The sequence below is a fragment of the Vicia villosa genome, linkage group LG3, assembly GCF_029867415.1.
Source record: "Vicia villosa cultivar HV-30 ecotype Madison, WI linkage group LG3, Vvil1.0, whole genome shotgun sequence".
NCBI lineage: Eukaryota > Viridiplantae > Streptophyta > Magnoliopsida > Fabales > Fabaceae > Vicia > Vicia villosa.
In genome coordinates, this window is record NC_081182.1 from 85,348,656 (window position 1) to 85,374,666 (window position 26,011).

Genomic DNA, 26,011 nt, shown 5'->3' on the forward strand with positions numbered 1-26,011 from the left:
GCTGGACATGCTGGAGCGATGATTGAGTTTCTCATGGTTGCTCAAGCATGACCGCCTACTTACAAACTATAGTAAGAGTAAGAAAGGCTTAGGTGATGCTAGTTGTGTGCTATGTGGATCAGTCTGCGAAACAAATTTACATGCAATACATGACTGTTCCAAATGCATGCAAGTGTGGAGGAGTTTGGTTCCTAGTGCAATTATGGAAGAATTATTTACTTTGGATCTTCAAGGATGGATAGTTCTCAATCTTAAGTTTTGTGGTTTCGGGAATGAGAACTGGAGTATAGTGTGGGCTATAACTTATCATACTTTATGAGGTTGGCGAAACAAGGAAACTCATGTCGATGGTTTTGAGCGTCCTTATGAGCCGATAATGCATATTCTCCAATGAAAGCATGAGTATGCGAAAGCTCGAAAATTGTATCTTACTTTGAAAGGAGGAATGAGGGAGTTTAAGATGACAACCTCTAGTGTCAAACATGGCGAAGTTAAATACAGATGGAACGAGCAAAATTAACAAGGTAGCTGGATGTAGAGGGTTTGTTAGCGATCACTTAGGCGTTTGGAGGATAGATTTTTCAAAATTTTTAGGGTTGTGTAATGCATTACTTGCGGAGTTATGGGGTGTGTTTGAAGGTTTCAAGTTAACAAAATCTTTGGGTTTAAGAAGGGTGGAGGTGAATATGGACTCTACTTTGGTGATCATGGCAATTGAAGAAGGTACGATAGATATAAACTGTGTTGCCATTCTTCGAAGTATCAAACAACTTATTAATGATCATGAGGTTGTGATAGTCTCCAATACTTATAGAGACTCTAATAAATGTAGTGATGGTGAATCATGGATGCATGATAAAAATTTCTTCTATTTTTAAAGAAGCCCCGGGTTTTTTAAACCAATTCTAAATGATGATATTTTAAAAATCTTGAACTCTAAAGACTTTATTTTATAGTTTTCTTATTTTTTTTTAGGCCTAGGCTATCTTTTTAATAAAAAAAGCTTAAATTTATTTTTTAAAATTATAAAAATAAAACTCATCACAAAATTATTATATTGTAGATATATAAATATTCAAACTACAAAACAAAGACATAAACTTAACTAGAAAAAATCAAATTAAAAAGTATGAGTATTATTAACACGTGTTTTAAAGGCTGAAATCAAAGAATTCAAACGTAAACTTTATTATTAAAAGAAATATTAATTTACTTTTGAAAATTCAAATTTTTAAGATGAACGTTTGTACATTAAATTACTTACAAGTTGACATCATCCAAATAATATTATGAGAATCAACGGATATAATAAATCATAAACATTTATATCATATCTTTTATTAATACTTAGAGACTAGTATTTTAGTAAAGTCTTAATTTTCAAACCATTTTTTTGGAAATTTTATTCTAACATACCCATGTTTTTATAAGCTTATCTTATTGTTCTTAAATTTTAAAGATACTACTTACCATTTTATTATCATAAAAATCTAAAATAATTTACATTGTTAATTTTTTATATTAAATAAGTTAATAATTTATCATATAATATTTGATAAAAAAGAATTTAATTAATTAATGTGTTCTCCATGCTTAGATGCAAATAGGAATGGAGGCATTAACCAACCACCAATCATTCATTCATATATGAATATATGAATATCTTTCCTTTCCCTTTTACCTTTTTCTTCTTACTTATTACCCTTCACATCCCACTTGTGTTTATCAAAAGCACGCGCCTACCCTAACTTTCTTTCTCTCTCTCTTTCTTTCTTCAAAGATATTTTTATTTATTTTTATTTATTTTATTAATTACTGTAATATTTATTTTATGGTGGTAATAATTTTCTCTCACCTCAATACTCCGTACTTGAGAAAGCGACCGGTGAAGGATGGTGGCACATGCTTGGTGTCACATCAAGTAAAACCAACGGTCAAGATATTCACGTACGGATAATCCAACGGCTGAGATGAATTCACCGTCCCATATCTCTCAAACATGAGTTTTCTCTCTCCTACTCTTTCTCTCTCTACTGTGCCCATGTCCAGCTTGGTCGGGGCCCCCTTATATATGCAAAGAAAAGAAATGACCCCTTCTTTTAATTCTCTCTTTCTCTCTCTTCTGTCATCACACTCACTCTGACTCTCTCTTTCTCTCTCTTTCTTTCTCTCTCACCTTCAATCGAAAGTGATAGGCCACAAAACAGGCCCTTTCGTTTTGTTTGGTTTGGTTTTCATAACATAAAACACTTTCATGGCGATCTTGAACAACGTGTCACTCCTGCAGGTTGTTTCCAACTGGGTCATGTTTCTGGGCCATGAAGGCTTTGCTTGAAATTCTCAAAACTCGAGTAAAAAACATAACTTTACTTCTTTCTTCTCGGTTTACTATCAAGGGTTGCTTTAGGGGCTATTTGTTTGGGATGTTTTGGCGGTGTGTGGATTTTGGTTTTGTTTGATTCTGTTTTTTTTTGTTTTTGTTTTGTTTGTTTGTTGGTTTTGAGTGTATGGAGTAGTGTTGTAGTGCATTGGTTAGGTAGAAGAAATGATTGGAGAATGCAAATTGAAATGGCTTGAAGTGAATTGAAGTTATTGAGTTTGACGAGTTAGATGAGTTAGGGTTTCATTTTTCGTTGCTAAATTTGTACTACTGTGTATTTGAATGAAAGAGAGAAATAAAGGGAAAAGGATAAAGCTTTGATGATATGAAGCTTTCAACATCAGGGTTGGGTCATCAGGGACATGAAGGTTTCCATTTCAATTCTCTCTTTTTGCTTTATTAACGATTCTTAGTATTAGTTTTGGCTTTTAGTAGTATATGTTTATAATAAACACTGTGTCCCTATCATAGTACTCCTTTTGTGTTGGTTCAACAACAACAGCAACAACCTTAGTAAGATTTTTTTTCTTTCCTTTTCTCTTTTTTGATTATGGTAGGAGGAGGAGGGGAGAAGAAGTGTCTGAATTCTGAGCTATGGCATGCGTGTGCGGGGCCCTTAGTGTCCCTACCAACTGCAGGAACTCGTGTGGTTTACTTCCCTCAGGGTCATAGTGAGCAGGTTTTTTGCTTATTTAATCTCTAGTATTCTATTCCTGATTGTTTCAATTTCCTCACCATAGACAATAATGCAAAGTTTGTTTTGGAAACAATTCAATAGATTCTATGAATGGACATTGATTGAGCTGAACATTTATATTGATTTCAGGTATCTGCCACAACAAACCGCGAAATCGATGGGCACATACCGAATTATCCTAGCTTGCCACCTCAGTTGGTTTGCCAGCTTCACAATGTCACTATGCATGTGAGTACGTTTGTAATTTTTTGCTTATGATTGTCATTAGCGTAAACTCGGGGAAGAAATTGAGCTTGTTTTGATTTTCAGGCGGATGTTGAAACAGATGAAGTATATGCTCAAATGACACTACAGCCGTTGACTCCGGTATCGTGATGTTTTCTTTGACATGTTTGAATTCTGTGTTATAAATCTCTCTTTAGAATTGAAATTTTCTTTTTTGACGATGCATGTAGGAAGAGCAAAAGGATACGTTTCTTCCTATGGAATTGGGAATTCCAAGTAAGCAGCCCTCAAACTATTTTTGCAAGACTTTAACAGCCAGTGACACCAGCACACATGGAGGATTCTCTGTTCCGCGTCGTGCAGCTGAGAAAGTTTTTCCTCCGCTGGTAATGATTATATTTTGCTGTTATGGTTAGTTCTGGTTTGTTATAGATGCATTTCTCATCAAATTTGGGTTACACAGGATTTCTCTCAGCAACCACCAGCACAAGAACTAATTGCTAGGGATCTCCATGACGCTGAATGGAAGTTTCGACACATTTTTCGAGGTAAGAATCTAATTTATGATCTTGTTATTTATACCAGGGTTTTAAATAGTATTCAACAATATTTCGGCGAAGTATGTATTTATTTTGAAACACATGCCTTTTGTGCCTTTGGCTTGTGCATATTTATTTCATAGGATAGCTTAAGTTAAGATTCTTCTGTTTAGAGGGAGGGAGACTTGCATGGAACTAAGGTATTTAGTAGTCAGAACTGTCTGGTTTTTCGGGTCCCTATATTTGTATGTATCTTTAACATGTTTTTATAAGTTAAAGGCTATAAGCGAGTCCCTATAACTTTTTTAATAATCAATGGCAATTTTTAAATAATTTGTTGCACAGGGCAAGATAGAATTATTGTCAATATCAATTTAAGAGAAAGTCGGGTTATCTCCCATTGTAAAAATGATGGTAGAGTTGGGTCTTTTATGGTTTTGGACATGCATGGAGAAGACCCGCATACACTACGGGAAATAAGGCTTACTAGATGGAATGGCATTCATAGTTAGAGAGATCCTAGGAAAACAATAGGTCTAAATATTGAGAGATTTAGATTTAAATGGTCTATCACTAGATAGATTAATCATAAGATACTATGGAATTGCTCAACTCATGTTGCCGGCATCATAATGAGAAAAAGCATTGTTTGGTATTGTTGTTGTTGTACATTAAATTGCAAATCAAAGGTACCTATCATAAATGACCATCATTTGGGAAGTCTCCTGTTTGTAAATGCACTGGATATATTTTGCTAACTACTCACCAGCATTTGTCTTTTGTTGCTTTCATGAGTATCATCAATATGTATGGAAATTCACCTACTTCTAGATTAGACCCCAAACCCTGAAATGAACTAGCAAGAATTGTTGAATTTGCATCGGCGCCCTACATTGTCAAGGTTCCTAGGTTGTTAGATGTACTTATGTGGTTGGACACTGTCATCCTTTGAGCTAGTTATTGATAGTGAGATCCAAGCTCATTATTTAACACGGTCTCAGAGCCGGGTTAAGGATGCCAATCCGAGAACAGGACTTGGGACACCCGCTAGACGTGAGGGTGGATAGTGAAATTGTATTGGAGTCCTATATTTTCAAGATTCCCGGACTGTTAGATGTATATATGTGGTTGGACACTCTCATCCTTTGAGCTAGCTTTTGAGAGTGATATCCAAGTTCATTTATCAAGAATAAAATCAGCTAACCTTTAAACTTCTGACTGTCTCCTATAGTAGCCATCCTTGTTGTATGAGGAGCTTGAATAATACTTTAACTTGAGCGATTTGACCATGGATTGTGAGTGATGATGGTTGCCTGAATAGGAGGGATCAGGATCGGCTGCAGTAAAATAATGACGCAGTTTCATAGTTTCTATTTCATCCTTTAGATTGTTAAAGAGCGGTCTTGATCTCAACTTTGTCAAACCACCATCTCACAGTATAAATTGATCCAACGATTCAAATCAAAACAGCCTTAAAAATAACTCCATCGAATCCATTTCCAAATAGGAGCTTGTGTTAGAGAAGCTTATGCATCAACCCTCTTCCATTATTTCATAGTTATATCATTTAAGTGAAAAATGAGCCAGTAAATGTAGTAACTGTACTTTCGAATGGTTCAATTCCTTTACTTTACCTGCTGTTTTCAGTTAATCTCACACGATTACTTATTTATGTTTTGGTTTCAGAACCATTCTTTCTGCTACAACAGAAGCACAAACTTTTACCCCTGCTAATACGTTTGTTGCTTACATGTCATTTCAGGACAGCCAAAACGACACCTTCTTACTACAGGCTGGAGCATATTTGTTAGTGCCAAGAGACTGGTTGCTGGAGATTCCGTGCTTTTCATATGGTGCTTGTTTCCCTTTTCTCTTTCAATTACCTTTTCTTGCCCATGAAAGCTGAACATTGATTCTTTTATGTTTGTCTCATGTATTTTTCACTTTTAGGAATGAAAAGAATCAGCTTCTTTTGGGAATTCGTCGAGCCAGTCGACCTCAAACTGTTATGCCATCATCAGTTTTGTCCAGTGACAGTATGCATATTGGACTTCTTGCAGCTGCTGCTCATGCTGCAGCAACTAATAGCTGTTTTACCGTGTTCTATAATCCAAGGTTGTCAATATTGTCTTAATTGCCATATATTAACCCGTTATGAGAAATTATAATGCTTCTTTTGACAGTTACGTAAATTGGCAGGGCTAGTCCGTCTGAGTTTGTCATACCACTTTCGAAATATATCAAAGCCGTGTACCATACACGCATTTCTGTTGGTATGCGCTTCAGGATGCTTTTCGAGACTGAAGAATCAAGTGTCCGCAGGTACATGTAGACATCAGATACTATTTTTTCTTGAGCTACTTGCTGAAGAATCAAGTGTCTGCAGGAAAATTACTTGTACTGCACCATATTATTTTGCATTTACTTAATCAATGTCTTGCTTTTGTTTTGCAGGTACATGGGTACAATAACTGGGATAAGTGATCTGGATGCTGTTCGGTGGCCGAATTCTCATTGGCGCTCTGTTAAAGTAAGTAAAAATCACAATGCAATGTGTTATAAAAATTAGATACCAGTATCTATGATGCCTATTGTTTTTGTGCAAACTTCACTGCCACTTTTATGTAATGTATATAATGTAGATAGGTTGACATGCTTGATAAATGCACCTTTTTAGACTAATATAATCCTCTGGTATTTGATATTTACTTTTATCTGCCAAACCATTAGATTTGTTGCTGCTGTCTTAGAGTTAAGCATATCAAATTATAAATCGTAACTAATCAATATTCCTTCAACAATTTTCTCCTTGTGCGTTGCCTGGTTTTCAATGCTAGTAATAATGTATACATATGCCTTCAATCAATGTAACTTTGCAGGATTTTTGTATTTATACCTTCTAGTCCTAATTATTTTTCCAACATATTCTGTTTTGTATCGTTTATAAATCTAAACCAACCCTGGGAAGAAAATTAACTTCCATAATTCTATATGATTTTTGAAATCATAGGTAAAATTGCATATATAGTTTTATAGATTTATTTATTTATTTTGGGTCTACTTGTGATTGTACCAAAAGATACTGAAGCAACATTTTAATCTTTCAATAGGCATTTTTATGACTTGCTCTTACTGTCTTTTTATCCGCCGTAAATAGGTCGGTTGGGATGAATCAACAGCAGGAGAGAGACAGCCACGGGTTTCATTATGGGAAATTGAGCCATTAACAACATTCCCAATGTATCCATCATTGTTTCCCCTCAGATTGAAACGTCCGTGGCATCCCGGCACCTCGTCTTTGCTAGGTACATTTTTCTCTATCGTTCAATCTGTGCAACTTGATTTACAAATTTCATCTGTAAGTTTGTTGTTTTACTGTTAGTCGTGCTTTGAGGTATGACGTGTTATATAATCGAAAGCAGTTGACAGTTTGTGAAATACTGCATAATTTTTTTTGAGGGCTTCTTGTTTATATCCTTTACTTACTACATAGAATGTTGTTACAGATGGAAGAGATGACGTTGCAAATGGTCTAATGTGGATGAGAGGTGGACCTGCAGACCAAGGTCTCAATTCTCTTAATTTTCAAGGTGCTGGTGGCATGTTACCATGGATGCAGCAGAGACTAGATCCAACTTTGCTCGGAAACGATCAGAATCAACAATACCAAGCCATGTTGGCGGCAGCTGGAATGCAGAACATGGGTAGTGGTTATCTCATGAGGCCACAACAAATGATGAATTTTCAACAACAGCCTATCAATTACCTTCAGTCAGGAAACAATAATTCGCCTTTGCAACTTCAGCAGCCACACGCAATTCCGCAATCGGTGTCTTCTAATATGATGCAACCACAAGGTCAAGTGCTTACTGAAAATCTGTCTCAGCACCTCCTTCAGAAAACAAATAACAATCAAGAAGTCCAAGGTCAACAGCAGCAACATGGTTATCAAGATTCACTTCTTATTCAAAATGATCAACTCCATCAGCGTCAACAACAACAGTCCAATGTGCCATCACCATCGTACTCAAAACAAGATTTCCTGGATTCAAACTTGAAGTTTCCTGCTTCGGCTTCCTCCGGACAAAACATGCTTGGTTCGCTTTGCAATGAAGGAACTGGCAATCTCTTGAATCTGTCAAGTTTATCCAGAAGCGGTCAGTCGTTGATGACCGAACAGTTACCTCAACAATCATGGACTCAGAAGTATGGGAATATGCAGGTCAATGCATTTAGCAACCCAATGTCGCATGCACAATTTTCTGGAAAAGATTTGGCGATGGTGCCACATTGTGATTCAGATACCCAAAACCATACTCTCTCGGGTGTCAATATCGATTCATCTGGCCTTCTACTCCCCACCACTGTCCCAGGTTACACCACTTCATCCGCCGACACTGGTGCGTCTACAATGCAATTAGGGGAGTCGGGATTCCAGAGTTCTCTATACGCCTGCATGCAAGATTCGTCTTCATTTTTGCAAAATGCAGAGCAAAGCGACCCACAAAACCAGAACCCAACATTTGTGAAGGTATGATTCTCAAGTAATTCGCACAGCTTTTTTTGTCCTTCAATTGAATTTAGTAGTGTAACTTGTCTTTTCACAGGTTTACAAATCGGGTTCGGTTGGGCGTTCACTTGACATCTCTCGGTTCAACAGCTATCGTGAGCTGCGAGAGGAGTTGGGACAGATGTTTGGAATTGAGGGGAAGTTAGAAGACCCTCTTAGATCAGGCTGGCAGCTTGTGTTCGTCGACCGGGAGAATGATGTGCTTCTCCTTGGCGACGATCCGTGGGAGTAAGTACTAGACTTTTGTTACATTCGCGACCAAAAATTCCTTAGCCATTGATTTTTAATTCATCTAACATGCTGTCTTTGTTCATTCGCTGTAGATCATTCGTGAATAACGTTTGGTATATCAAAATACTTTCACCGGAAGATATTCAGAAGATGGGAGAAGAGGCGGTAGAAACGCTTGCTCTAGGTTCAGGACAAAGGCTTAACGGCACTGGTGAATCTCACCACATTGTTTCTGGACAACCACCATCAATTGGCTCACTTGAATACTGAGAATCGGATGATTCCAAAATTTACCTTTCAAGTTCCACGTTAAGACGATTTCTGTGTATTATTATTTTCATGGGATTGTACTGTTAATCTATTCCACGTATCATGTTTAGTGTTTATGTCGGGATTGAGAAGAAAGCATACATTTATGATAAGTTATTTAGGACAAGCTTGTGTGTCAATCTGAAGTTGGAACACTGAAAGCTAGAATTAGTGTTACTACTATTTTAGTATTTGATTAACTTATTGCATGTACTTCTGTACTCTAGATAGACAACTAGAGAAGTCTCTTTAAGCTTAAGCTGTCGTTGAAGTCTACATCATTTGAGCAATAGATGACTCTGTTATGAAAAATCACAACTATCCATTCATGAATAAGTATCTCAGAATTGCTAATATCTTATTTTGTTTTTGTTGAAATTAAATTTCAGAAGTTAGGTATAAGGTGGTTAAACATTTATAACTAACTTTATATAACTAACTTCATATGTAATTATAATTAACTACACATGTGGTTACTAATAGTAGCATGTGATTACTATTAATTAAGTATGTGTTTATTAATTAGAAATTAGTTAGTAAGTTAGTAGTATGATCATATATAAATGTATAGTATATAAATGTATATAATGTAACACATGTTTGTAAAAACAATTAAAGAAAATCAATTGGAAAAATAAACTCTCTCTTCTCTACTTTCATTCTAAGCTTCTCTAAATTCATCTATTCCCTTTATGTGTCAAGTTATCACAACAAATTGGTATCAAGAGTACTTGTTTGATTTTCTCTAAATTCATCTATTCTCTTTATGTGTCAAGTTATCACAACAAATTGGTATCAAGAGTACTTGTTTGATTTTAGCAAATGCTACTATGGTGTGCGAAAAATGAAGGTCAGTCGGATTTTAAGATGTGCTTAAAATTGTGAAGGATGGGCTTTTAACATTGCAAGTCAATGCAACAGATGCACAAAAGATTGCTCATCGCAAATTAAGCAAGGAAGACGGAAAAAATATGTTCTTAATATTGAATTCAAACATCTTTGAGAAGATCATAGAGGAAGAGATGACTAAGTGCGCATGGGATACACAAAAAGTTGTATGAAAGGTGATGAGAAATTAAAGAAGGTAAAATTGTAATTTTTGAGGAAGTAATATGAGAACATGTTAATGAATGATGTCAAGATAGTTGTAGAATTCTTTTCAAGATTCGTGTTGCTAACCAATCAAATGCAATCTTGTGGTGAAAAGAAAGATGAACTGCAAAAAATTGAGAACATGTTGAGAGCTCTAATTGCGAAATTCGATCACATAGTCGTGATAATTGAAGAATCAATAGACCTAATTGAGATGAAGCTTGAGGAATTGTAAGCACCATTGGAGGACCATGAGTTAAAGTTCCAATAAAGGAATTCTGAGAAGGTCATTGAACCAGCTCGACAAGCAAAGTTCTTCAAAAAGATGATATAATAACTCTTTACACACCTCAACACAATGAAATTGCTGAGAGAAACAAAATAAATATATTGAATATGGCAAGAAACACGCTCTTAAGGCAAGAAAATTGCCAAACTATTTATGGGGGGAAGCAACATCAACTAGAATTTACATCATTAATAGATGTCCAACAAAGAAGATGAGTAGAAAGACACCATATGAAGCATGGAATGTCTTAAAACCAAGTGTTCGACACTTCAGGATATTTGGCTCACTCTGCTACAAACACATATCTGACAAACTCAATAGAAAACTATAAGATAGAAGTTAAGTTATGATTTTAATAGGCTTTCACTCAACATGTGCAAACAAAACATTCTTATCAATTTAGAATAAGGCGATGAATACTAGGGATGTGTAATTTAATGATATCAATGGATGGAACTAGTTGAAAGTTTCAAACAATCCAATACAAAACAGTGTCAGCACTATTTTACAAGATGACCAAGGCACAATCTCAGGAGGTGAGAAGATCAACAAGGGCCAAAATTCTATCAGTTAGGTTAATTGACAATGAACGATTTCCTAATCAAGCCATATATGAAAATGGTGGAATGATTGAAGAAGCCATGACAATTGAATTTAAGCTAACCGACCTCAATCAAGCTCTGAAAGATGAAAATTAGAAATAAGCTTTGAAGGAAGAACTTAAGTCAATTGAGAATAATCACACATGGGAGTTGTCAATTATTCAAGCAAGAGAGCTATAGATGTAAATTGGGTCTATAATTGTAAGCTCAACTCAAATGGTGAGATAACTAAGTACAATTATTCAAGCAAGAGAGCTATAGATGTAAAGTGGGTTTATAATCGTAAGCTCAACTCAAATGGTGAGATAACTAAGTACAAGACAAAGGCTAGTAAGAAGGGGTTTCTTCGAAGACCTGAAATTGATTTTAATGAGGTTTATGCACTAGTCACAAACCTTAAAACAATAATAATTTTAATGGCCACTGCATCATACAAAGGGTGCAAGATGCATTAGTTGGATGTGAAGCCGGCTTTTCTCAATGGACCACTAGAATAAGAGGTGTATGTCAAGAAATCACCAGGTTTTGAGATCAAAGGGTAAGAAAAGAAGGAGTACAAGCTGAGAAAGACATTGTATGGATTGAAGCAGGAACCTAGAACATGGAACAATAGAATTGACAACTTTCTAATAAAGCTAGGATTCAAGAAATGCGCATAAGAACATGGAATGTATGTGAAAGGTTCCAATGAGCAAATCATATCATACTATGCCTCTATGTTGATCATTTATTGGCCACAGGTTCAAAAGAGACTGAATTAAATTTTTTCAAAACAACCATGAAGAATGATTTTGAAATGTTATATATAGGAAACTTGACCTATTTCTGAAGAATGAAATTTGTGAACACAAAGTTTGGGATTTTCTTGCACTAGTAGAAATATGCTGAAGACATATTGAAGAAATTCAAGAAGAGTAATTACAATCCTACAATCATTCCCAAGTAAACAGGTACAATCCAGAAGAAAGATTGTAAATGCAATTTAGTACAAGAAAATGATAGGATCACTATGATACCTATGCAACACTTGGCCTGATATTTTCAAAAGTGTTGATTTTGTAAGCATATTCATGGAGAAGCCAAGGACATGACACCTACAAGCAGCTAAAAGGATCCTCGGTTAAATTAAAGGCAAGACACACTATGGAGTACTCATGCCAAATCAGAAGAATTCAAGAAGGAAAGTATTATGGACCGACCACATCGAATCTGATCCACCACCAAGCAGAGGTCCCACTTCTTCCATAATCTTCCTAGCACACAAAGATTATCATCTTAATGATTATAAAAGATCTCAACTGCAAGTGCATCCAGCGACTCTCTGCAAATCACAAATAACAAATAGTTATCATTATTTCCTTATATATATATATATATATATATATATATATATATATATATATATATATATATAGAGAGAGAGAGAGAGAGAGAGAGAGAGAGAGAGAGGGCGCCAAATTAAGGTAACAAGTTTCAAATTCAATTTCATTTCAGTCTTCTTCTTCACACACTGACTTGAGCATTGGATGCTAACCTTGCAGCCCCCCCACTCCACCGCATCGGAAGCAGCAATCCGCCATCATCGTCGTTCCTCTTCTCATTTCTGGTTCTAGAACAGAATAGTAATGCCATATGTGGGGCTCGACTTATGATTCCTATGATTTCCACGGATTCATATTCTCTCCCAAAATTTGTTATTTATAACCTCCTCTGATTACCGGAGCGAAAGCATTTGTGGCCAAATGCGAAGATCCATTACGTCTTGATTCAAAAAGCATAACCTCAATTTTATTTCCTTAGATTTTCATATCTTCAGTTCTTGCAGTTTTTGGTGATGGTTGGATCTTAGGCTATCAGATCTGCCGCTGCGCGCGAAGCTGTTGTCGCTACTCTAGCAGCGAACAATCCTCCACCTCTCCCTCCATAGAAAATCATCGTAGATCCTCATACGACTGTTCCACTACATCCATATTTGATTTGAGCTTCATTGTTAGCCAGAAAGTCACCTTTTCTCAATGGACCATTAGAAGATGAGGTCTATGTCAAGCAATCAGGAGTACAAGTTGAGAAAGACATTGTATGGATTGAAGCAAGAATCTAGAACATGGAACAAAAAAATTGGCAACTTTCTAATAAATCTAGGATTCAAGAAATGCACATAAGAACCTGGAGTGTATGGTGGAAATTTTGAAGATGAAGATGAAATATATCATATTGCACAAGTTGAAGATGAACTTGCCATGTATGGTGGATATTTTGATTATTCTTATGATCTTCTTGACATGACAAACAACAATATAAAATGATTTTAATATTGATTTTCAAAAGCTTCTACGTAAAAGATTTGATGTTTGTGATAAAAAAAATTCATTGACAATTTCAACAAGACTTGATAAAATATATATATATGAGTGTTTTTGGTCAGAAGAATAATCACAATTAAAAATTTATTTAAATTTATATTTTCCATGTAGTTTGTGCTAAGATTTTATTTCTAAGTGTATCTATTTATAATGTATTTGTGTCATGTTTGTATTATTTTTAATATTTTTAAATTTACTTTAATATATTTAAATGTTATTTCATTTTTTTTATATATTTAATTTTTTTTTCAATTACATATGTTTATAGATTAATGTAAAATATAAGTGTGTGTGGTTCTATGGTGACAATAATTGATTATGATTGAATTGATTTTGTATTAGTTTTAATTAAAAATGAGTTGAATATAAAATGATTTATGTTTGGATACATTAACAATGAATTGAATAACAAATTTGAATGTACAAATTACGTTAAACTCAAAAACTACAAATTATAACTTCAAGTAGAATCAAATTCTGAAGGCAGAATCAATTATACTTTAGAAAAATCAAACACCTCAAAATTATTTCAAAATCAATTTTACACCTTTAAAATTGTTTTTGTCTTTTTCAAAAGATAAACGAAACTCATTGATGAGATTTACCCTATTTGCCACAACGCATGCTTGGATACTTTTGGAGAACATGCTATTCATTACAAAGAGTTTCCAGAATTCAAATACCGACATAATTTTGTTAGGAATGAACTATTTGATATATTTAGGCGTGTATGAAGAAAGATGCGCTTGTGAATTTCTTGACTGACCCACGGGAGGGGAGATCCACTCTTAGGCTAGCGGATGTTCTGGTGTATGAATGGGTAGGAGAGAAACATGCATGTGTAGATTTGATTAGAGTTTCTTCACTTGTGGAACTGAAGATTGGAGGATTCAATGTGGGACAAGCAGCTCTCAAAGCCGCTTCCAGTAAAGTGACCAAACATGAAAAAACATGTTCTGACAATCAACATGCTTTTATATTCTGATACTTTTGATTTACTAGCACTAGAAGTGGTGGATCTCTTATAATTATAAAGTGTAAAGATTCATGCATAACAATGTTGTGTCACCTAAGACAATGAATATAGTTTTTAAGAAAATTAATTTTACCATTAAAAAAATGAAATAGTGACACAATTTGTTGCCCGTTTGTTTACTATTTCTGTATAATCTTAATTTTACCTAAGTAATATAATGATTACTAAAAAAATACACAAATTATTTAAATAATTAAAAAAAATGAAGTAAGATTAAAAAATATAGTGGAGTGCATTTAACAAAAAAATAAATGAATATAATAAATGTGGGTGCTGATAACATAGTACTGTATTTGTGAAGCTAGAAGATAAGATTGTAATATCATATGTGTTTCCAACTTTCATACTTTTGGCTTGTAAATATCGAATCAATGAAATTTGAAACGGTTATGTATTGCAGCTATCCTAAGATTTGGAAGTTTTCAAAACGAGCTGCAATAATCGAAAAGCTGTTTTCAAACAAACAAAATACTAAAATAGGACAACTTTTGAGTTTTGACGCGTGACAACTGACATCCAACTCATTAAGCAACAATTTTACCATTGTGCTACAGTAACTGCAGATAGAAGTATTCATTTTCTATAAATAAATAAATAAATAAAAATGGAATTTAGAAAGAATTTGCCATCTTCTATTGTTAGTATTATGTGCGGATGTTTAAGCTGAAAAAACTAATGCAAAATGCTACCAGCTTTGCTCCAGAAGTCTGAGGTGGAAAGAATGATATCGCAAATTCTTGAAATGTGTATCTTTACACACCTAAATGAGGGAGAACAGCGCGAATCTCAACCCTTGAAGCTCTTTCTCCACTTTACTGCCAAAGTAGTATCGTTTATTCATTTGCTCACTAAATATTTCGATAACGTTTACCATCTAATTTAACTATCTTATACTATACAAAAACAAAAATTCCGGTTATATACGATTTTTTTGTAAAAATAAGCAGAGTTTAATTTTCAATTCTATGTTTTTTTATTTATATATCGGAATCTTAAATCATTATTTTTGGTTTATACGGTCATAGGTATGACACATCCATTAGTTGTTTGTGTCAACTAAGACCATTTACAATGGTTGTAAAACTCAACACCCACTTTTTCAACTCCCAACACTCCACATCATTTTCTCTTTCTTCCACCTAATAACTCAACACCCATTCAACTTTTACCCTCTCCAATGGTTTTTCACTCAACACCCTACCCCACCACTTTTTATTTTCATATTCTTATTTAAATTTTATTTTTATTTTTATGATTACATAAAATTACAATTATCGATTAAAATTAAATTAAAATAATAAATACTTAATAATTTATTTTTTAATTTTTTTGTAATAAAAACAAAATTTATTTAAATAATTGGATACGATACAAATCATGCCACCAATAGTTAGTTGTGTTGAAAACTCGGGAAATTCAGGTACACCACCACTTGAAAAATTTGCATTTGCCATTGTCACATAACCATTAAACGGGGGTGTTTGAGATGGATTTCTCGGCATAGATCCATAATATGTTTGAAAGTTTGGAACAGAGGATGACTGGTTGAAATTTGGTAGAAAACCAAAATTAGGTATGTTTTGAGGATGTTGGTTGGAAAATTGATTTGGATTTTGATAATAGTTGGGATTTTGATAATTGTTGGGATTTGGAAAATTGTTGGGATTTTGGTTAAATGGAAAATTAGCAGAATTTTGAGTGTTAAAATGATTATTGGGATCCATTTCACTAAAAAAAGACACTTAACTTCAAAATAAACACTAATAATAAAATTAAGATAGTGAAAAACTTGGTTTTTTTTTCGGTGTCCAAATCAAATGAACCAAGTCTCTATTTATAGAGAAAAAAAAATCATGAATTTTGGTAAAAAAAAATAAAAAATAAAAAATTAATTTGCAACGAAATAATTGATTTCAAAGTATTAAATGGATAAAAATCTGGCCAGCCAATCAAACACAGCCACGTGGCTCCACTTATCCCTTTTCTCTTTCTCTCTCTGCGTGGATTAAGCCCCACTCTCACACCAGGCGAGTGGACTGCACGCTCCTGAGGCAGACCAATGGAGCGCTGCCACGTCAGCCCCTCGGTCAGATTCATTGGTGTTGAGTTTTCTCAACATCTCTCTCCTCCAACACACACTCAACACTATACTACACACCCCATTGCACATGTTTTTGTAGTGTTGACTTTAAATAAAGAGATATGCTATGTGTACACCGGTTTTTGTACACCGTATGATATTTACACCGTAGGCATGTAATTATTCAGTGCTGCACAAAAACCAAAGCATGCAAAAAAATTATTAAAAAAACAAAATGTATGTCTAATAGTATTTTTATACGGTGTTAGTGTATAGTTTAGTGTACACTTAGCATTTCTGTTAAATAAATGATCCATTGCACATGGTCTAAGGGGTTGTGCGTCATTTTCAAGTGAGCGTTCAATAATGCTTGAAGTGTCAATGTATGTATGTGACTCGTTAAATGTATAACTTGATATACAAAATAAATTAAATTTATAAGACTAAAATGAGTACAAGATACCAAAACAGTTCTTCAAAAACAGTAAACTGAGTAGTTTTCTTCATGAATACGCTTGTATTTATCTTTTCCATAATATCAGTATAAATTATAAACAGAATAATGGAGGAGCAACAAATAGAGAGAAAATACCACTCTACACATCACTCAGATACATAGGACGAAAACCTATGAGGAATTTCAATACTGAACTTTTTTCCGAGAGTCTTATAAATGAATTTTCCTCAGAATCTCACCCTTTAAACACTATCATCTCTTTCTGCTATTATCGACCAGTCCTGCTACCTTAACATTGCACAGGAAAGTTGGAATGGGGTCCCAGAGCATATATTATTGTATCCACAAGATTTTGCACTTTTATCATTTTTCCCCACTTTTATTATCTTTATTCTGCTGCTGATGATAATGTAGCCTTTTCAAACAAGTGTATAGTGTGGTATCATTTAAGATATAAAAGTGCCCTGATTGGGAGATACTAACATGAAGGTTTAGTCTACAAACAAAGAAATGGATCTCCCATAAAGGCCTACATAAATCTTTCTGTCTCTTATCCTATTTAAGTCTACAAGACTGCAAACCCAGAGAACTAATGGAAACAATTTACCATCAAATACAGTTTACTTGAAGTTACTATTAATCTAAACGAGAAGCGGGGGTGATTCTTTGCTATCACAAATCTATCCTACTGAACCACTAATCTAAACGAGAAAAGGGGAGATTCTTTGCTATCACAAATCTATCCTACTGAACCATTAAATCAAAATTACCTCACACAATACAGTTGTGTTCACAGATAACTAATAGTTCCTTACCAGTCACCCCTTTTTAAAATAATATAATTCATATCACTGGTTAATTCAAAATCTGAAAGAAAACCCAGAGACAGCATCTAGAAATATGCCTCTTTAGCGCAAGGCTTTAACAAATTCCCAAATCCCTGGAAAGGATATTAGAAGAATACTTGATCTTCAGTACAACCTCAACAGGCAATCATGAACATTCACTTTAACAAATTCCCAAATCCCTGGAAAGGATATTAGAAGAATACTTGATTTTCAGTACAACTTCAACAGGCAATCATGAACATTCACTTATACCGTTTAAATCTCCTTGATTGTAATAATACTATAGTACATGGTGAATGTGTCGCATACATTACAGTTTCTATTTGCATAAAAGTATCTGTTTACCCCATTCAAGTTTTAAGAAATTGCTCAGACAAGAAAAGCAATATAACAATTAGGCGTAGAATATGATTCAAACAAATAAAAAAGATAGAATAATTTAACAAGCAGCAGATCATGGTGTATGTGAGACAGGAAAGGTAAAGCCCACACCTATGAACCACAGACACTGGGACACGTCACGGACACTCTGACACCAATAATGTCAGAAACATAGGACACCAACACCGCGCTATATATGAGCTTATTTGAACTTCATTGATCCATTTATTATTAAAAGAGTTAAAAATATCTTAATAATAAATATTGTCTTTAATTTTCATTGATAATTTTGCTTCAATACATGTTGAATTTTTTTAGATGTGACATTTGTTTTAAAAAATTGTATAAGGTGGTTAAAGGAAATGAAAAAACAATATTCTTTTTAAAACACTTCTCTAAATTGTCCGACACATGTTGTTTTAGTGTCATACGGGTGTTGGACACCGATTAAAAGAGTGTCGAAGCAAAGAAAATAAATAATTTATTCACTTATCTGACTTTTCCGACACTACATACAAGTGTCGGACACTGCGACACATCAAGTCTTAGAGGTGTCCGTGCTTCATAGGCCCACACAAAACCCCGATCTCTCACTAACTTGATAATTGGATCATAGGAGTATAGATTCTTTTCATTTAAAAAGAAAAACAAACTTCATTGCTATAGCTTTGAGTGCATGTAAGTCTTACTATCATAAATTCTTGAAATGTGTATCTGAACACACTTAAAATTATAGTAAATGAGTGGAGTCATCAACAGACCTAAAATTATAGTAAATGATAGTAACATTGTCTTTCTAAGAAAAGGAAACTAGACTTGATAGAATTTGTTAAAGGTCCATCATTATCATTTGTACTATGAATCAAAATTAATCATAGAAACCTTAATCTGCATATAATACAGAGATGAACAAAAAAAATCTTCAAAATAAAACCAAGCTGTAACAAACTACTACCATAATTTATCATATATCACAATTACTTCCATTTGTAAGTTTAACATTAACATATACATATCACACATAATAATTTAAGGCTTCATCATTGAAACCATCAACACAGAAATCCAACATCACCAACACTAGGGTTTTGCAAGTAATAATCCTAAAACATTGCAAATACATAGAGTTCAAAAGTAAACATGTAATAAAGGAACAATCAAAGGTACATAGAAGAGTTTGCACCTTAAGGTGTTTCTTTTACATTAAAATTCGACTATAATTATTAACAACACATAAACCACACGATAATACTACGAATTACTAAATATCCATTTATAAATTCTCATACCGATTCCTTAGCCGGCGGTGCGGGAGCAGCAGCAGCGACTTCAGCCGCCGGAATCTTGACGTAACCAACTTTCTTAGGGCTTTCAATCTCGTCGTCGGAGAATTCTCCGTAAGCGGCGGAGCGGAATTCATGGCGGGCGGTGAAGACGGACCAGACCAAGTACATGGTGGCGGCGGTGAGGGCCCCACATCCAACTCCGAAAAGCAAGGCAAGTGCGACGCTGAGGATATCCTTAGTACGATCGCGGAGGGAAGAGAAATCGGCGTCGGTTGAAAACCCTAGAGGGCCGCGTGGATGCGACGCGTGAGAGTGAGATTCTAGGTTCTGGTGTTGGATCGGGCGATCCAGGAAGATTCCGTAGGGTTTGTCGTTGGTGATGAGAGGGGAGATGGATCGGATCTCGGTGATGGTGGCGAAGGTGTTGGAGGAAGGGTTGCGGAAGGAGTAGGAGGAGATTATGAAGGTACGGCAAGGGCGAGCGGAGACGGTGGCGGCGGAGAGAGCGAGGAGGAAGATCACGGCGGCGGCGACGGGGAGACGGAGGAGAGAAGCCATGGCTGAGAGAGACGGAGGAAATTGAAATTGAAATTGAACAGATGTATTGTTTATTTTTGTTGGTGTGAAGAAAAAGAGAGAATAAAAGGGAAAAATAAGAAAATTAATGGAAGACGACAAATGCTGACGTGGATTCCCAAAAATCTAGTCTACGTCAACAGCTGAATATGAAAAATACCGTTCAAAAAGCAATCTCCTTTTTATAAAAAAAAAAAACTTTCCTCCGCTTAGTAAGGGATTTTTTTATTTTAATATGGAGTAGAATAATATAAACAAAGATTGTTATAAAACGGATAGGGAACATAAACCAAAATCTTATCTAGGAGAAACAAATTTAAAGAAAGGCAAACCAAGCCTATTCTTTACAAAATCAGCCCTTAAACAAACAGGGACGAAGAAAAAGTAAGTAGTATCATTAAGACTAAGCCCTATGTTAGCAACACTATCTGCACAAGTATTCCCTTCCCGAAAAATATGGAAAACCACAAAATTTCAATTAGCAACTATATTTATACAATTCACCCATCTATTTCTAATAGTCCACGGCACAACAAAAGGGGACTTGAACGCTTTAACCACCATCGTTGAATCCGTCTCTAACCAAACAAAATTCCAATTATTCTCATAAGCGAACTCAATAGCAATCATTGCACCCGAGAGTTCGGCCATGAGCGAATTGGAAATTCCCACAGAAGAAGCAAAGGCTCCCAAAAACATTCCATCACTATTTCTCACAATACCACCGCAAGCTGACAAACCCGGAGAAGAAGACGAAACACCGTCACAGTTAATTTTTATCCAATTTCTTGGAGGCGGCTTCCAAATAACCTCCATAATAACAGGAGCTTTAGGAGGACGGATAGAGACTTTGAAGCTTTTGAGAATGATGAAATCATGCACATTCAAGTGCTTCGCCGTCGAAGAAGCACTACCAGCCAACGAAACCGCATCCATAATGTAAGAAGTGGCAGCAGAAAAATTCATCCCAGCATTATGGAATCTAAACTTATTTCTGGTCAGCCAAATAACATTTAAGACATAAATGACGGCAGCCCCAACAACCGATTTGCATTGACCAGCCCCATATTTATTGCAAAGACTCCAAACATCATTCCAGCTAAGAATAGGATAGGAGAAATTAAGTTTTAAACCTAACCAATTCCAAAGTTGAGAGGAGTAGTTACAGCCAAAGAAAAGGTGGGATATCGTTTCTTCTGCCTCATTGCAAAGATCGCACCGAGAAGGGAAAGCAAAATTTCTTTACCGCCATTGTTCGTCTGTAGGGACTTTGTTGTGTAAGAGCTTCCAAACAAAACACGACTTCAAGGGTGGAATTGATTTGGACCAAAGCCACTGCCACCAAGCCTTATGCAGCCCTTTCGGTCTCTTAAAGTCATAAGCGATTTTAGCAAAGAATTCTCCAGTAACAGAATGCATCCAAACTTTCGAATCGGGCCGAAGGTCGAAAGGTATGTGGCAGCTTAAAATTCTCTCCTTCAGCGCAATTGGAATACAAGAAACAAATTTAGAAAAATCCCATCTGCCATCTGTTATAATACTGCTGACTTTTTGATCGATGATAGCAGCCGCATACGCCAACTCAGTATGCAACGGGCTGCCACACCAAGCATCATACCACAAACTAATGCTAGTACCGCAACCCATAATCCAAGAGGTATTGTTCTCCATTGTCGACATTTCCGCTATAATGCTGGCCCAAATGGAAGAATAAATATGATGCTTGATGATTTTCTGATTTCTGAAGACTCTCTGCCTAAGCAACTTTGCCCAAGGTTCAACATAATTATGTAAATCCCAAGCCATCTTAAGGTTGTATGCATCATTTAAACTGATGAGAGACCGAATTCCAAGCCCGCTTCGGCTAAAGGGAAACACATATTCTTCCAAGCCACCATTATGATTTTATTCTTAGTAGTTTCGCCGCTCCATATGAATCTTTTCACCGCACGCTCAACATCCCGGATAAGATAAATCAGCCATGAATAAATAGCCATGGAATGAATGAGCATACATTGGATGACAAATTTCACAAGCTCCACGCTACTGGCGAATGATAAAAGAGCACCTTTCCAAGAAGCTGCATTTGAATGATTTTATCCGCAATAGGACGAAGATGAACCACTTTAGGTTTACCTTTAAAGATAGGAACTCCAAGATAAACAAACGGAGAAGTGCCAATTTTGAACCCCGACATGTTCGCCAAAATATTCAATCTGGAGACAGACAAAGAACCACCATAAAGGAAGGACTTATTACAGTTCACATGCTGCCCCGACACAGTAGCATATTCTTCAAAAGCATAGATTAGGTTCTTAATGTTTGAGAACTTGCCTCTACAAAATATGAAGGCGTTGTCCGCGTAAAGGATATGAGAAGGTACAATAATATTGTTAGGACCCTTGATAAGATCTAGCTTCTCCGATGAAACAAGAAGCAGAATTTTCTACTAATCACCTCTTCTACAAGACAGAAAAGCAGCGGCGAAAGTGGGTCCTCTTGCCGGACACCACGAGAACAATTCGAATAACCATACAACACTTCGTTGATATTAACTGACAGGTGGGCAGATTTCAGAATTTTGTCAATCCACAAGCAAAACTTCCCATTGAAATCGAATTTGTGCAACACTTTCATACGGAAACTCCAATCCAGGGTATCAAACGCTTTTGCAATGTCTACCTTAAGCGTCACATTTCCGCACCAAGCCTTAGAGTCTAACAAATTAAACGCCTCCGACGCCAAACCAATGAAATCATGAATATGCCTACCTTGGATAAAGCCTCTCTGCTCCTTTGAAATAAGAAAAGGCATAATGGAAGCCAAACGGTCTGCCAAAATCTTTGTAATAATTTTGAACTTGAAATTCGACACCAGAATAGGTTTGAAAAGATCCAATGAATCTGATCCTTTGACTTTAGGGATAAGAATAATACTGTTTGCGTTAAATCCAGGGAGCAACCAGTCGGAGATGAAGAACTGAATCACCGCATTTGACACATCTTGCTTGATAATATCTCAATAAGACTGAAAGAACACCGCTCTGAAACCATCAGGGCCTAGGGCACTACCTCTATTGAGATTGAAGACATCATCAGTAATCTCTTCTTCCGAAGGAATAGTAGTCAGAATTCGATTTGTTTTGTCATCCATTAATGAAGGAATAGCATCATCAATCATTTTAGAGTCTTGCAAAATAGAATGGTTAGCAGAAAACATCGATTTGAAATAGTTAACAGTGAAATTTGCAATATCCTTTGAGTCAGTAATAATGGTGTCTCCATTTCTAAGCATAGAAATCGGCCTAAATTGTTGCTTGATTTTAGTGACACGGTGAAATACGCCGTATTGCGGTCTCCCTCAAGATGCCAATTAACTCTGGATTTGTCCCTCCAAAATTGCTCCTCCACATCCATAGCTTTATTGAGAGAAGCTTGAGCATCAAATTCCTGCTGCTTCAGAGAGGCAGAAATACCATCTGTTTGGATGCACTCTTGAATCCTAATCAAATTATCTTCCGAATTTCTAACATTTTATGTGACATTACCAAACACAAATTTATTCCACCCTTTGAGATCTTTCTTAAGTAGCTGTAGCTTCTTATTCAAAACATACATGGGACAACCAACGATATTTTGCGACCAGGCCGAGAAGATCAATTCCTTGCAATTATCATGAAGCGACCAGGTGCGGAGGAACTTGATTTGGGATGTGACTTTAATAGAATGAATATGAAAATCCAGCAGGAGCGGATAATGATCAGAACAAATCTTTGGAAGCGTGGAAACAACAATGCTGCTACAAATATCCAGCCACAGAGAATTACCTATGCACCGATCGAGTCTTCTCTCTATAAAGAAGGGTGGGTCCCTTTTATTAGACCAAGTAAACTTGGCACCAATAGTAGGGAAGTGAAAGAGATTATTGCAATCAGTCCAACTAATGAAATCAGCCATCGGCTGCTTAGCCGGATTGTTTCGGCCCCGATGCTCAAACGCTCCCATAATAGCATTGAAATCCCCAAAGAAGGCCCAAGGAAGAGGATTAGAAACCTGAATATTATTAAGATCCTTCCATAACTCCATTCTTTTAATCATGCTGGTAGAAGCATAAACGGCAGCAATGGCCATCGAGCGGTTATCCAAGCAAACCGAAAAACCAACAAACCGATCTGTTATGGCAATAATGCTTAGAGTAATAGAGTCGTTGCAAAGGCACCGCATAGACGGCAGAGTTGTCGTACTCGAAGCAAAAAGATTAAAACCCAACCTAGAAAACCAATGTTGAGGGAAATTGGCGAAATCAATTTTAGGTTCCGCAATTATTAGAAAATATGGCTTGTGAATATTGATTATTATCTTCAAGGCTAATCTAGAAGAAGCATTAGCCACACCCCTTATGTTCCAGTAAACACACTTCATGAGGACACTATCTTTGGTCCTGCTTGAGACCTTGATGGCTGTTTCTTTTTTACTCTAGTTGAGTGCTTCTTTTTGTTGAGAACGGAGACCGCATGTGTGAAAGCTCCTTCTACATGTTCATCTTCCTCTACAAGGTTAGCCCGGGATTTCTGAAGGAACTCGACTCCTTCATTAGAGTTGGGAACAAAATCCTGTGTTGCATCTACAAAGTCTGAGAGTTGAGAATCGTTTTGCCGCGAGGGGTGCGTAACAAAGTTGAGAGAGTTATTAGGGACCAAAATAGGATCACCATCAACCAATCCATTCTTCAATGTTTTAGCTTCAGATACAACAACCACCAGATCCTGATTCTTCAAACTATTTTTAGGAGTATTTTCACCATCATCCGCTACAACATCTAAGCGAACATCCTTATCATGTTGGGAAACACCCTTGTCAAAATGAGTTGACTCCGGGGCATTCTTTTTCTGCAAAGGAGGTTCCTGCGGATTTGGAGCAGAGTGGTTGTTGGGGGATCTTAGCATTTTGCAATTTTGCACCACATGACCCGTTTTTCTGCAATGACTGTAGAACTCGGGTAGGTTTTCATATTCAATGTCCGAAAAAAACGTGAAGCCTTCTCTTTCAACTAAAACATTGTGATTCAATGTACGTGTCAGATCCATATCTATCAAAACTCGAACAAATTTCCCAAAGGTACGGTCCATTCTAGACTTAGATGCTGCAACATCCATACAAATCGGTGTACATACGCAGCTAGCAATAGCAAAGAGAATCAGCAGCCTCCAATATTCCTGAGCCAACCTATAAAATCTAACCCACACTTGAGCAGAAGTGTTGTTTTGGACGGATGGATTGAAATCCCTAGTCCAAGCAAACAACTTTAAAGAGCCTGGATTTAAGCTGATAGCTCCCAGTGTTCTAACCTTGCGCATATCTTCTACACCTGAGAAAGTAAATTCCTAGTATCCTTTGCCTAGTGACTGGACACCCCAGTTATTCACATCTGACCAAATAAGAGCAAGCTTTTTTCTGAGCTCAACAACAGTAAGTGGTGTAGTTCCCTTTGGCCATAAAACTCTCCCATGGAGATTGTTCTTGCATTCATCTATACCTGCTTTATACTCTTCCCCCAGAATGGTAATAGAAGAGCGGTCCTCTTTGACAACAGGTTGAGGTAGCTGTGATATGGGGATATCACAAACCCCTTTCAAAGCTTGAGCGAAAGACTTCACTGGATGAGGTGTCAGGGTGTTCGAGGGAGAAGGAGAAGTAGCATGTACCGCTTTAGGGTTGGGGATTGATTTGGTTTCTAGAAACAAAAAATCAAGATCCATGGCGAAATATGGGCAATAGAGCAGTGCCTTTGGCTAGGTCATTCTCGCTTGCAGTTCTGGCGAGAGTTTGTGTGGTCCACCTTCTTAACTTCCAATTAACTACAAATTCTCACTTTCCAAAATAATGAATTCACACCACAGTAGTAAGGGATTTCGATCCCCTCATTTAATTTTTTCTCTCAAACTATTTTCTTTATAATTTTATCTATGTCTCACTTTAGCATTTTCACTTTCTTTTTCTTTTTTTTATTCTTAATTTTATATATTCTATTACATTTGTTTTATTGGAGGA

General features: G+C 36.0%; 6 protein-coding genes across 6 annotated transcripts; 2 read left to right on the forward strand and 4 right to left on the reverse strand.

Annotated features, from left to right (window-relative positions):
- The first annotated feature begins 482 nt into the window (after nucleotides 1–482).
- LOC131658447 (uncharacterized) lies at nucleotides 483–878 on the forward strand. The gene has a single exon (XM_058927739.1). It carries the CDS (start codon nucleotides 483–485, stop codon nucleotides 876–878), a length of 396 nt encoding a protein of 131 aa, XP_058783722.1.
- Nucleotides 879–2,094: 1,216 nt separating this feature from the next.
- LOC131662111 (auxin response factor 8-like) lies at nucleotides 2,095–9,288 on the forward strand. The gene is made up of 14 exons (XM_058931806.1): nucleotides 2,095–2,748; nucleotides 2,938–3,059; nucleotides 3,207–3,305; nucleotides 3,387–3,443; nucleotides 3,533–3,688; nucleotides 3,766–3,850; nucleotides 5,604–5,694; nucleotides 5,792–5,956; nucleotides 6,041–6,163; nucleotides 6,296–6,371; nucleotides 6,999–7,146; nucleotides 7,348–8,372; nucleotides 8,449–8,639; nucleotides 8,735–9,288. The coding sequence occupies exons 1-14, from the start codon at nucleotides 2,706–2,708 to the stop codon at nucleotides 8,910–8,912; spliced, it is 2,559 nt and encodes an 852-aa protein (XP_058787789.1). The 5' UTR covers nucleotides 2,095–2,705; the 3' UTR covers nucleotides 8,913–9,288.
- Nucleotides 9,289–19,114: 9,826 nt separating this feature from the next.
- On the reverse strand, nucleotides 19,115–20,017 carry LOC131662112 (uncharacterized). The gene has a single exon (XM_058931807.1). It carries the CDS (start codon nucleotides 19,941–19,943, stop codon nucleotides 19,383–19,385), a length of 561 nt encoding a protein of 186 aa, XP_058787790.1. The 5' UTR covers nucleotides 19,944–20,017; the 3' UTR covers nucleotides 19,115–19,382.
- Nucleotides 20,018–20,435: 418 nt separating this feature from the next.
- On the reverse strand, nucleotides 20,436–21,632 carry LOC131658448 (uncharacterized). Its single transcript, XM_058927740.1, has 2 exons — nucleotides 21,208–21,632; nucleotides 20,436–21,060 (listed from the first exon to the last, which is right to left on the reverse strand). Exons 1-2 carry the CDS (start codon nucleotides 21,630–21,632, stop codon nucleotides 20,436–20,438), a joined length of 1,050 nt encoding a protein of 349 aa, XP_058783723.1.
- Nucleotides 21,633–21,990: 358 nt separating this feature from the next.
- Nucleotides 21,991–24,184, reverse strand: LOC131658449 (uncharacterized). Its single transcript, XM_058927741.1, has 4 exons — nucleotides 23,577–24,184; nucleotides 23,339–23,486; nucleotides 22,419–22,940; nucleotides 21,991–22,377 (listed from the first exon to the last, which is right to left on the reverse strand). The coding sequence occupies exons 1-4, from the start codon at nucleotides 24,182–24,184 to the stop codon at nucleotides 21,991–21,993; spliced, it is 1,665 nt and encodes a 554-aa protein (XP_058783724.1).
- Nucleotides 24,185–24,378: 194 nt separating this feature from the next.
- LOC131658450 (uncharacterized) lies at nucleotides 24,379–25,317 on the reverse strand. Its single transcript, XM_058927742.1, has one exon. It carries the CDS (start codon nucleotides 25,315–25,317, stop codon nucleotides 24,379–24,381), a length of 939 nt encoding a protein of 312 aa, XP_058783725.1.
- Nucleotides 25,318–26,011: the final 694 nt, after the last annotated feature.

Bases quoted from the DNA above. Each gene is read 5' to 3' on its own strand.
- LOC131658447 (XM_058927739.1), top strand. From the start codon at position 483: ATGGCGAAGTTAAATACAGATGGAACGAGCAAAATTAACAAGGTAGCT.
- LOC131658449 (XM_058927741.1), bottom strand. From the start codon at position 24,184: ATGCGGTGCCTTTGCAACGACTCTATTACTCTAAGCATTATTGCCATA. The intron at 23,487-23,576 runs GTATGTTTTGAA...ATAAAATGTTAG, and splicing joins AATATCGTTGGTTGTCCCAT to AAATTCGGAAGATAATTTGA. The intron at 22,378-22,418 runs GTGATTAGTAGA...TCATCGGAGAAG, and splicing joins TTTTCTGTCTTGTAGAAGAG to CTAGATCTTATCAAGGGTCC.
- LOC131662112 (XM_058931807.1), bottom strand. From the start codon at position 19,943: ATGGCTTCTCTCCTCCGTCTCCCCGTCGCCGCCGCCGTGATCTTCCTC.
- LOC131658448 (XM_058927740.1), bottom strand. From the start codon at position 21,632: ATGGAGAACAATACCTCTTGGATTATGGGTTGCGGTACTAGCATTAGT. The intron at 21,061-21,207 runs GTAAAGAAATTT...TCCTATTCTTAG, and splicing joins CCTACAGACGAACAATGGCG to CTGGAATGATGTTTGGAGTC.
- LOC131662111 (XM_058931806.1), top strand. From the start codon at position 2,706: ATGAAGCTTTCAACATCAGGGTTGGGTCATCAGGGACATGAAG. The intron at 3,689-3,765 runs GTAATGATTATA...TGGGTTACACAG, and splicing joins AGAAAGTTTTTCCTCCGCTG to GATTTCTCTCAGCAACCACC. The intron at 6,164-6,295 runs GTACATGTAGAC...TTTGTTTTGCAG, and splicing joins GAAGAATCAAGTGTCCGCAG to GTACATGGGTACAATAACTG.
- LOC131658450 (XM_058927742.1), bottom strand. From the start codon at position 25,317: ATGCGCAAGGTTAGAACACTGGGAGCTATCAGCTTAAATCCAGGCTCT.